Genomic DNA, 12,289 nt, shown 5'->3' with positions numbered 1-12,289 from the left:
ACTGAACCTGCAGCTGATTCATATTTGTAAAAACAAGATTTTCTGTTTGTGTCCTCATGAAAATTAATGTGATGCTTTTGACCTTCTTTACCCTGAACACGCTGCAAGGGGCCATCTCCGCTCTGGCTGTCTGTTTTGTATTTGCATGGAGAGATTTTCATATGATTAAATTATTGAATGTATTGCTGTGTTGTGTTGTGACCCTGATGTGAAAGTGAGAGCCACAGAAAGTTGCTGCATGTTTCTCAGATGCTGAGATGATGCCGTATTGATCGATCCCTGTTAGTGAAATCAGATTCTTCCAGCAACAAAAAGGGTGTACGGTTGAAGCAGAACATGAGCACACAAGCAGAATATTAAATAAGCTGGAGGAAGACGAGCTGAGCCTTAGAAGAACTTATGCTGCAGGCTGCGTCGGCGGCCATTGTGAATAAAGGCTCGAGTTCTCGACCCCAAAAGTCACATCCAATATTTTCAGTTTGTCCTGTAAGTTTTACTTTCTGTGACTCGTTCCTCATTTCTGTTCTTCAAACACTTTCATTATTGTATTTGTTGGAATTTATGTCGAAACTACACCACATGCAGTTTTTAGATTTTGTTTCTCTTGAAAGACGTCGTCCTGATGATGTCCAGCTAGTGTCCATAAACCACGAATTCTCTGTTTGTGCAAACAAACTTGTTATCACAATAGATTAAATGGACTATATAAGTCTAACCAGACTAAACAAGTCAAGCGTATTAAACAGAGAATAAAGCATAAACAGTCTAAAAAAGCAGTGCAGTTTATTTATGTATTTATAGAGGACCAAAACTGCCAAAATTAAAATAAATAAATAAATAAATGCCACAACAGATGTTGCTGTTAAATGCTTGAAAAGAATATAGATAAATATAGCAGTTAGTTGATGTTTTCTCTAATTTGCTTCTTAGAATTAACTTTATGTTAAAGGATCAACATGCTGTGTGATGATTGTGATCGACTGTGATCTGAGGGGTATACCACGATTCAAAAAGGTCAACAACAGCAAGCTTTCTTTGCTCTACCCTAGTACAAGATGACCAGTATCACAACGGTGGTTGTCAGCTTCCTCTGTTAAGCCGAGCTCTCTAGGCCTGGTGTATGTTTACATAAAAAGGGGTATTTCACTCTTCTTTTACACAAAGAATCCCTGTGAGCGCCCCCTACCCTGATCGGACACGTTAGCATGTAACGATAAAAGGTGAAAAAATGTATAACGAACATAAAAAATATAAATACAAAAAATAAAAAAGTGAAATGCAAATTTGATTGTAAATAGGACAACATTAATACCCCAGAAAATCATTAATCATTAGATTTGGTGCACAGATCGGTAACATAAACATTTTAACTTTAATTAATTACTGGCTGCACGTCAGATCTGTGAAACTTTAAACTGGATACTTTGAAACATTGAAGCTGACTGTCTCACAGCCTGGTAAACAAGATGTGGAGATAACTGTAGTCAGGAGATCAAAGTGAAATTAACTTGATTGATTGCTCTGGACCAAGTTATGTGTTCAGCATAAGTTACTATGGCGATCAAAGCTGAAGACTTAAAGCTCAACATACCTACAAATCTGCTAATCCGACTTCATGGCACAGCCCTCAGATGATGGGGACATAGGTGTATGTTGTTCTGGGTTTTGGAACTCCAACTGATCATTGATGCCTTAAGGACAAAAGTCATTTTTAAAAGATATAACATTGCTGTAAATTCTGGTTGGTAAACATCCCTCACCTCTCCTCTTCTCTCCGCTCTTGTCCTTTGTAGAGAGGTGAAGCGTTTCCTTGGCGCCGCCGTGGATCTGTGCAGGTGGAGGGTCACATCACATGGGAGTGTGCGACTGCACGCGTGACGGTGTGTGTTTAGGCCTCCTGCCGTCACTCGCTCCTCCCAGACAGGCATGGCGGGGGGCAGGGAGCGCAGCGGCTCGAGGCCGCAGAGGCCGTGGTCGGTGTACCGAGCCAACACGCTGGAGCTGTCCAACGAGATGATCAGCTTGGCGCTCGCAGGTCAGAATAACGTGGAAACTGAGCTAGAGTCAGAAACTTTTTAGTGTTTTGTGCATTTGAGCAAAATAGAGTGTCAAATATAGTTTGGTCACATTTAAGGAGGTTAGGTTTAGAAAAAGGTCAAATAAGTCCAACTCACACTAATAAAGCATCCCTGAGATATTCACACATTATCAAAATGGTCAGATTTTGTATTTCAAAATAAAAGCCATTGAAATGTCCTGTATGAGTTTTTTACCTTTAATTTACAAACAGATTACAGGGAAACGTCCTGTTTTCACAGACGTATTTCCCTTTACCTTGATAGTATAACACGTCAGACTGTCACTCATTTAATATCAAGGCAGTCTGATTTGATCTGATCAAAATAAAAACCTTTCCTACAAAGGTAAACATGGCTTATAGCCATGAAAGGGATTACAGGAAAACATCCTTTTTACAGACATGCTATTAATCTAAAGGGAAGTATAATACCTCAAGCTGTCATTCCACGTCAAGTCATTCTGTGTATTTCAAAATAAAAGCCTTTTGAAAGTCTGAGCTGTGTTTACCTTTAATTTAAAAAGACATTACAAGGGTGCTAGTTTCATTTTCATCTAAACATAATCAAAATTGACGTAAAGTAGCTTCAATGTTGCAGCTGGAGATGATTTTAATAAATGAACTGCTGGTCGACTTTGTTTTTTAGTACTGCAGCATAATTTATCATGTACAAAAGCTTCAAATGCTGTTTCTCTGACTTAATGTTATGATGACGTTTGTGTTACTTTGCAGGAAATAGTCAGGACCCAGATGAACCTGTGCTGGAATTCAGTGTGGGTGAGTAATATGAGCATTTATGATGGCTGTCCGTGACATTTATAACCCGTATTTAAATTTAGTGGTCGTTGGTGCCTCAGTTCATGATCTACTCACTGCAAGTGACAGTGACTACCATAAGAGCAGAGTCTGCTCTTATGGTAGCAAAATATATTCAGAAAATCTCCATAAAACAGCAGCTCAGCAGCAGAAATATATCAGACAGTGAGAATATATGAGTATATGGTCAGCTGGTTGTGAGTTAATGAGTATGTGTAATCAATCCAAACATTTTGAAACAAACTCTCCAACCTCGCAGCTGCAAGACTGCCTGTGCAACCACAAGTGCCTTCAGAGAGTCTTCCTGCTTGCCTCTTGGCTTGATTTGCTTGTGTTTTCTCACCCAGCATGCACAGACCTGGTGACTCCTTCTCTGGACCGAAAACCCAACACCTTTGTAGCAGTGAGCTGCACGACGCCGCCGCAGGCCTTCTGGACCAAACACGCCCAGACTGAAGTCATAGAGGTCAGACTCGTCACACAGATACAGAAACAGACTTAAAGTTACAGTTGGACTAATGTTTAAGCAGCTCTAGCTTCCATAACGTTGATTTCAGCTTGTAGGTGTGACTTAACGACGGCATAGTGACCTGTTTGCCACCACCCACACCTTCCTTATCTACGTCATTCAGTCTGGATGTGGAGGACGAGGGAGAAATGAATAATAAAACTGCAAAAACACACTTTTAGAAAAGTTTTGTTGCCAAACACGAATGTGACCTCTGAAAGAGCAATTTCAGAGGTCACATCACTTTGTATTGAATGCATTTATTTGCACGCCCCCTCAAGTGCAGAGTGAGTCATCAAAAATAAGGATTTTGTTGGGTAAACACTCATAAATATGTATTTTTATGCATATTTGGCAAAGTTAAAATGATACAGTGTGAAACCAGTGTATTTTTAGGCGTATCTGTATGTGTTACAATGACTTTCTTCTTCCAAAATGCCTGTTTTGCACATGGTTTGAACTTTTAACTTAAATTTCAACGCAAATTGAAGCTGCTATTGTGTTACTTTTCCTTGAAAATGTGATTATGATAATAACAATAAAACAAAACATGAACTGCTGAACTATTTTGTGTAACCTGTGTCTCTCCACAGGGTACCAGTAACCCCAGCTTCCTCAGCAGCATTGCCTTCTTCCAGGACTCCAACATCAACCAGCTGACGCAGGTCAAACTGGCTGCGTATGATGTGAAGGATCGCTCGCAGGGCACGGTACGACCAGCAGCACTGATAATTTTATTTTAATAATTTGAGCAAAGAAGCAGCTCAGCGTGTGAACTGTCTGTCTGTCCAGATGTACATGTTGGGCTCTGCACTTTTCCCTGTGAAGGAGATACTGCAAGAGAAGAGCCACAAATTACAGCTCGAACTGCGGTAACACACACTTAAACACACAACACTTCTGCTTTTTTACTGCTGTATTCAAGATTCTTTAAATTCACCCCAGTTCTTTAAGCAAAACTCACTGCAACTTATTGCTGTTTTATTGCCGTCTTGATGCACCACTTTCACTTTGAAGACATAAACTGACTGCGAGTGAAAGATTTCTTGAAGCCATTTCTAAGCAACTGCATATTCCAATATCATAATTACACCCCCACCAATATTTGGTTCAAGGTCTCTTAGCATGTTGCACCTCAACCAGACACTTTTCACAGCCACCAGTGAGCTTCTGGTATAATCCTGGCTTATATTTGACTGCTATTCTTGGCAGAATTGGGAGAGTTAAAGTGTTTGGTTTCTTGGCACAATCTTGGCTTTTAAGCTCAGTCCACAAATCTTTTCAACAGGGTTTAGGTCGGGGTTTTGGGAAGGCCATTCCAGAAGTTCAATGTGAACCTGCTTTATCCATTCAAAACTAGTTTTAATGTGTGTTTGGGATCATTATCCTATTGGAACACCCAATTATGTCAAAGTTTCAATGGTCTAGCTGTTGATTTGAGGTCAAGTTAAAGATTTTGGAGGTAGTCCTCCTCCTTCATTATTCCATCCACCTTTTGCATCACCTGTACCACTGACAGCAAAACAGCCCCAGAGCATGATGCTAGCACCACCCTGCTTGAGAGCTGGTACAGGTTTGAAAACATACCTCTTGTCATTGTGGACAAATAGCTCAATCTTTGTTTGGTTTGACCATAAAACCTTTTTTCTAGAAGGCATCTAGCTTGTTGATGTGGGCAGCTGCAAATTGTAGTCAAGTTTGAAAGTGTAGATCTTCAAGAAGGGGCTTTTCTCTTGGTCAGCACCCTTTCAGTCCATGATGATGTAAAACAGGTGTCACTGTGGACAGAGATTTTGGTCTTCCAGCAGTTTCCAGTTCATGACAGGCTCGAGTCTTGATGGTTCCTGATTTGTTCCTGGGCATCCCTACCAATTTCCTCTTATTTGAGGGTAACAGTTTGGATCTTCTTCCAGACCTCAGCAAATCTGAATAACTTGTACTTAAGTACAGTTGTTTGAACCGATGACCTTGGAATCTGCAGTTGTTTAGAAAAGACTCCAAAAGACTTTCCCAACTTGTTTAAATATACAGTTCTCCTTCTTGGATCTTCACTGAGTTCCTTAGACTTTCCCTTAGTTTTGAGTATTGGTCAGTCCAATGAGTTCTATCAAACAATCCTTTTTATGCTGCAAAGAAAAGCTACCAGTTGGACACAATCATGATCACTAACAAGAAGTTAACAAACATGTGCACCCAGTGTTTTAAAGTTGTTAAAGATGCATGCTGCACAATCATTCCACCCTGGACAAGAACAGTTAAAAGAAATCATTAAAAAGACAAGATTATCAATCAATCAAGCAATTTATTTATAAGCAGATTTAAAAACAACACAGGCTGACCAAAGTGCTGTACATAATAAAAAAGTAAAAAGTAGATCAAACACACACAAAGAACAAAACAAAACTCAGTCACAATTAAAAGCTAGAGTGTAAAAATGTGTTTTGATTGATTGATCGATAATATTTTATTCATCCCGATGGAAATTGGGTTAAGGCTGCCAGCCTTGCCAGCGCCATACACCATTTTCAAACAGGTTTTAAAAATGTCTAGTGTTGGAGAGATCCTAATTTCAACAGGCAGACTGATCCAAGGTTTGGGCGCAGCAATCACAAAGGCCCGGTCTTCTCTGTTTTTTAGACTGCTTCTAGGGACAAACTAGAAGCAACTAGCAGCTGACCTAAGAGTTCTATTTGGAGTATTTTTAGTTAACAGATCAGAGAGGTATGCCAGAGCTAATCCATTTAGAGATTTAAAAACAAGCAATAAAATCTTAAAATCAATTCTACAACATACTGGAAGCCAGTGTAAATGAACCAAGGCTGGGGAAAATGGTCATGTTTACGAGTGCCTGTCAAGAGTCAGGCTGCAGCATTCTGAACTAGCTGAAGATGAGAGAGCAGAGCCTGGCTGATACCAAAATAAAGACTATTACAGTAGTCAAGCCTGGATGAAATAAATGCATGTCTCACTTTCTCAAAGTCAGCAAATGACAAAATGTTCTTAGTTTTTGCAAGGGCTCTGAGCTAGAAGAAGTTGGCTTTTACAACAGAATTTATTTGTTTCTCAAATGAAAAGCTGCTATCAAAGAACACTCCCAGATTCTTTGCAAAGGGATTTCTGGATTTTTCCAGAGGACCATGGTCAACCTTAAGAGAAAAGCGAGGGTCAGAAGGTCCAAATAGAGCAATCTCAATTTTTTGGTCATTTATATTCAAAAGATTTAATGCAAACCATGATTTAATGTCATCAAGGCAGTCTAGCCAAAGAAAGATTACCATGACATTCATGCCCATGATGATTGTGTGTAAACTGCTGACCACAACGGTAAGCAAGAAATAAAAGATGCTTGAATTTTAACTGTACAGAAGAAACATTTCATTTTTATGAAATGTTTCTTCTTACTTTGAAAAGTAAGAAGTGTTGTCATTTATGTATTTACAACATATAAAAGCCTGCTTGTCATTTACTTCAATTTTTTTCTCCATCTTGACACAAAGCCTAATGTGGTTAGTCAAATGAAATGATGTGTGACGTCCTTCCTTTACTTTAAGTGTGTTTCCTGCTAAATTTGCAAGACAAAACTTGAAATGGAAAAAGGATATAGTGACAGATTTGTGGTTCTAGTTTTTAGTGTGCCACTGAAGATCTGCTGAGGATGTTGGATAGCAGAAGGACATGTAACTCAATATAATCGAAATGGCAGTGGTGGGTGGCACTCTGGAAATGAATCATCCGGCTGAGAAGAAGGATATTTAAAAAAAAAAACCACAGAACAAACGTGGGCTGAGGAGGGAGACTTGAGGAACACCGCATTTAAAATGAATAGGAAACAGGAAGGAAGTATTAGCTAAGGCTGCTAAAGATGTTCTTTCAGAGACGAAAGAGCCACTGACTGTAGAAGATCTTTATACAGCCATTGGTAAGAACATAGAAGATTAAAAGCGGATCTCTTAATTTTAACCTAGTTTGCAGAAGGTTTTTTGGCCCTTACAAAAGCTATTTAGGAATTAAATGATACTAAAAGAATGATTAGCAGCTTTAATGCTGTTTTATGTTCAAATGGGCAGATCAGCAGAGAACCAGCGGGTAGGGAACATCACTGTGGCGGCGTGGCAGATGGAGGAAAGAACAGATCAGAGGATGTCGATGGGACGTCTGCCAGAAAGTATCAACGGCCGGGTAAGAGGCTGGCAGCCACGGGCAGATTTATTTATCTTCCTTGTGATCTGAGTAGATATTTTCCATGATTGGCTAACACTGGCGTCAGTTATTATATCTGCAAGCTCAACAAATGTTCTGAGGTTAATTCAATTAATATAATTTTGCATTTGCATCAAAAGTTCTGATGTTTGCTTGTAAAGAATTTGATTAGACTTGTATACTTAAATATCTCAGACAGACTTCTGAGTGTTTACGCTTCATTGTCTCTCAAATGTTGGTAAAATGCTGCATGTTTGCTCCTGAGCCTTGCTTTCTGTGACTGCATATAAAGCATATATATTAAATGATCATGGTACAATAAAGACATCGCCATGTGGCAGTAAAGTCATTTATCTCGGGTTTGTGTAGAAGCTCTGGGAGTGTGGTGTAGGTGATAGTGGAGAGATAAAGGAAGGTGGATGCTGCCTGCCAGAGCTGACGTAGTGTAATGTTGGTGCTTGTGCTTGTCCTGCAGACGGTGCTGCCTGTCGACGAGAGCCTGACGGAGTCGATGGGAGTCCGAATCAAGTACGCCTCGTTGTGCAAAGATACCCTGCTGCGCTCAGGTGGGACAGCTTTGCTCTGTGACTCGGTGTGTGCAAAGTAGCGTGGTGTTAGTAAGGTTTTGGTGAAGTTTTGTTTTTCTTTCTTCTTAAATCAGTTAAAATAACTTGGCTACATTGTCCTGTACTTTGCTGATATATTTCTAATCAGTTTAATTAAACATTTGGATCAAAATTGTTTAATCTGGTAACTGAGTAAGCATTTAAAGACATGAATGTTAAACAGATCTTCCTGCATTAAATGCCTTCATTAGAACCCTTTCACATAAGCTTAGAGATCAGTCCGTGGATCCCTGGCAACCTCTGGTGGGAAGGAAAAATGTTTAATTCCTGGCTGGTTGTTGAGTGGTTGCTAGAAGCTGCTGCCAGTCACATGGTGGTGCACAATAAAACCTCCGTTAACAAGATGTAAGCTTGTTTAGAAACACTCGTTGTTTACTGTTTGAGTGAAAGTGAAACTCGGATAAACTGTCACACAAACCAGAAATGGCAAAAATTTGCCTTCAGTGTAAAAGTTGTGCCAACACACCACAACTTGTAGGTATTTTCTAATTGTTTTTTATTTTTATTTCATTTTGACTTTTGATTTTCAGTTGAGTTTAGTTTCAGTTAAGTTTCCAGAGTGGGTTTTCTTATTTCAGTTTAGTTTCTGTTGTTTGAAAATGTTTAGATATAATGTAGTTTATATTAGTTTCACTGGTAGTTTTAGTCTATTTAATTAAGGTTGAACAGGTTGATCAGGTCAAAGACAAAAAGACTCAATAAAAGTTTTTACCCACCGGCTGTCAAACATACCCTACCTCCACCCTGTTTGAAGGATAACTGCACTGCCAACACTCATTACACTTTATTTATAAACCGTATTTTTATTCATACTATAAAGCAAACCAACATTCCTACCTTTGTAAACTGTATTTCTTATAACCGTATTTATTATAGTAGCAACAGCCCCCGCACACACTGAGTGTGTACCTCACAATGCACCTGCTCCTCAGATTGCATGTATGTGTATGTATATATGTAGGCGTGTATGTGGAAATATGTGTGTGTGTGTATGTGTATGTATGCATGCATATATGTGTATATATATATATACATACATATACAGTGGGGCAAAAAAGTATTTAGTCAGCCACCGATTGTGCAAGTTCCCCCACCTAAAATGATGACAGAGGTCAGTAATTTGCACCAGAGGTACACTTCAACTGTGAGAGACAGAATGTGGAAAAAAAAAAATCCATGAATCCACATGGTAGGATTTGTAAAGAATTTATTCGTAAATCAGGGTGGAAAATAAGTATTTGGTCAATAACAAAAATACAACTCAATACTTTGTAACATAACCTTTGTTGGCAATAACAGAGGTCAAACGTTTACTATAGGTCTTTACCAGGTTTGCACACACAGTAGCTGGTATTTTGGCCCATTCCTCCATGCAGATCTTCTCGAGAGCAGTGATGTTTTGGGGCTGTCGCCGAGCAACACGAACTTTCAACTCCCGCCACAGATTTTCTATGGGGTTGAGGTCTGGAGACTGGCTAGGCCACTCCAGGACTTTCAAATGCTTCTTACGGAGCCACTCCTTTGTTGCCCGGGCGGTGTGTTTTGGATCATTGTCATGTTGGAAGACCCAGCCTCGTTTCATCTTCAAAGTTCTCACTGATGGAAGGAGGTTTTGGCTCAAAATCTCACGATACATGGCCCCATTCATTCTGTCCTTAACACGGATCAGTCGTCCTGTCCCCTTGGCAGAAAAACAGCCCCATAGCATGATGTTTCCACCCCCATGCTTCACAGTAGGTATGGTGTTCTTGGGATGCAACTCAGTATTCTTCTTCCTCCAAACACGACGAGTTGAGTTTATACCAAAAAGTTCTACTTTGGTTTCATCTGACCACATGACATTCTCCCAATCCTCTGCTGTATCATCCATGTGCTCTCTGGCAAACTTCAGACGGGCCTGGACATGCACTGGCTTCAGCAGCGGAACACGTCTGGCACTGCGGGATTTGATTCCCTGCCGTTGTAGTGTGTTACTGATGGTGACCTTTGTTACTTTGGTCCCAGCTCTCTGCAGGTCATTCACCAGGTCCCCCCGTGTGGTTCTGGGATCTTTGCTCACCGTTCTCATGATCATTTTGACCCCACGGGATGAGATCTTGCGTGGAGCCCCAGATCGAGGGAGATTATCAGTGGTCTTGTATGTCTTCCATTTTCTGATGATTGCTCCCACAGTTGATTTTTTCACACCAAGCTGCTTGCCTATTGTAGATTCACTCTTCCCAGTCTGGTGCAGGTCTACAATACTTTTCCTGGTGTCCTTCGAAAGCTCTTTGGTCTTGGCCATGGCGGAGTTTGGAGTCTGACTGTTTGAGGCTGTGGACAGGTGTCTTTTATACAGATGATGAGTTCAAACAGGTGCCATTCATACAGGTAACGAGTGGGGGACAGAAAAGCTTCTTACAGAAGACGTTACAGGTCTGTGAGAGCCAGAGATTTTCCTTGTTTGAGGTGACCAAATACTTATTTTCCACCCTGATTTACGAATAAATTCTTTACAAATCCTACCATGTGAATTCATGGATTTTTTTTTCACATTCTGTCTCTCACAGTTGAAGTGTACCTCTGGTGCAAATTACTGACCTCTGTCATCATTTTAAGCAGGGGAACTTGCACAATCGGTGGCTGACTAAATACTTTTTTGCCCCACTGTATGTATGTATCCGTATGTATGCAGGTGTATGTATAACTTGTACATGTCTTTCTTGTGTAAATGCAAATTTGTCTGTGTTATTGTGTAAATACTTAGGCTATTGTGCTTTTCACACTCATGGAGACATGCCAAACTGCCTTTCATTGTTCTTGTAAGAGTGACAATAAAGAGCAATTCTATTCTATTCATATTGTATGCAGGGCATACGTTAGAGGCAAGACCTAGGAATATCAGCATAGTTATTACAATTAAAAAACAATTAAACAACTGACAAAGATAAAATCTAAGGATATGTGCTCTATAATTAAGTTTCTTAAAATTCCTTCAATTTTATATTTTATATATATGTATGTATATATGTGTGTGTGTGTGTGTGTGTGTATATATATATATATATATATATATATATATATATATATATATATATATATATATATATATAAAATTTTAGTTTACGGAAATGTTTTTTCATTTCTAGTTATAATTATAATCTTGAATCTGATTTTTTAGTTTGGGTTGTACTTTTCACAGTTTCACTTTCCCTATGAGAGTAGTTAACAAATTTTAGAAGACAAGTCAGCGTCTTCCAAGCAAAGTTTTGGTCCCAAAAGTGCCCAGCAGCCTCTAGAAACCACCTGGTACCTGGGTGGGGAATACAAATTTTCCCCTATTGACCAGAGGTTGTAAAATGGTTGGATACTGGTCTGTAGCCCTGTGTCACTGAGACCTTAGGGTATTAGGTTTATGTGCATGGAAAACCAAAGGAGAAAGTGTGAAACAAACTGACTAACTCGTTGAAATTAATATTTAATAGTTTTAGTTTAATTTTAAAGATGCCAGGCAAAATGTATTCTGCACACACTGAATATTTTCTGAGTTAAAGTCCCTTGAGGACATAGTAGTGGCACTTTTTAACTCGCCTTACATTTTCCTGATACCAAATCAAATGTACACTAAGACTGTGATACTTCAAGTTTCATTGAGCGATCTTGTAAGCGTATAAATCATGGGATAAAACCTAGTTTCAATAGCCCCATTTCAGTGTGTAGGATGTAGAGGAACAGAAACGAGCATTGGTACCCTGAATGTTTGATCTGCTTTCTGATAATTCACAGGAAAAAAACTTCAAAAAGGCAAAACTTTGAAGACCCATATCACCATGTGGCATACATGACTGCTCAAAACAAGTTACAACATATGAACGTGAACATTTTTACCTACATCTTTATACCAAGCTAATCTCCGAGCAGTAATTCCGTCTCTGGAAAGAAGTGACTCATTTGGACACTTTTACAGAGCTTCATTAACCCTTATAGTCATATATTCTGAGAGGAGTATGTCTTCTGAATTTCAACCCTGCACCTGTTGGTTTTTTATTTTTTCTCTCCTCGTCCTTCATTTCTCTAACTCAC

The 12,289-nt window shown here is 39.4% G+C and overlaps 1 protein-coding gene across 9 annotated transcripts in view; it reads left to right on the top strand.

Annotated features, from left to right (window-relative positions):
* The window catches only part of LOC309700617 (inositol polyphosphate-4-phosphatase type I A-like), an 81,308-nt gene that overhangs the window by 31,113 nt on the left and 37,906 nt on the right, over positions 1-12,289 (top strand). For 8 of the 9 annotated variants that reach the window (XM_082524276.1, XM_082524278.1, XM_082524280.1 and 5 more), the window contains 7 exons: positions 1,794-2,035; positions 2,810-2,854; positions 3,241-3,359; positions 3,995-4,111; positions 4,194-4,273; positions 7,469-7,580; positions 8,077-8,167. In XM_082524276.1, the coding sequence (XP_082380402.1) occupies positions 1,927-2,035; positions 2,810-2,854; positions 3,241-3,359; positions 3,995-4,111; positions 4,194-4,273; positions 7,469-7,580; positions 8,077-8,167 (673 nt within the window). In that variant the 5' untranslated portion in view covers positions 1,794-1,926. Of the gene's footprint in view, positions 1-1,793; positions 2,036-2,809; positions 2,855-3,240; positions 3,360-3,994; positions 4,112-4,193; positions 4,274-7,016; positions 7,321-7,468; positions 7,581-8,076; positions 8,168-12,289 lie in introns of those variants that run through there. The other variant, XM_082524282.1, reaches the window with a different exon arrangement.

The sequence above is a fragment of the Aulonocara stuartgranti genome, assembly GCF_965226115.1.
Source record: "Aulonocara stuartgranti genome assembly, chromosome: 23".
In the NCBI taxonomy this organism is placed as follows: Eukaryota; Metazoa; Chordata; class Actinopteri; order Cichliformes; family Cichlidae; genus Aulonocara; species Aulonocara stuartgranti.
The sequence above is the reverse complement of the archived record's forward strand: the minus strand, read 5'-3'. Positions and strand labels throughout refer to the sequence as shown.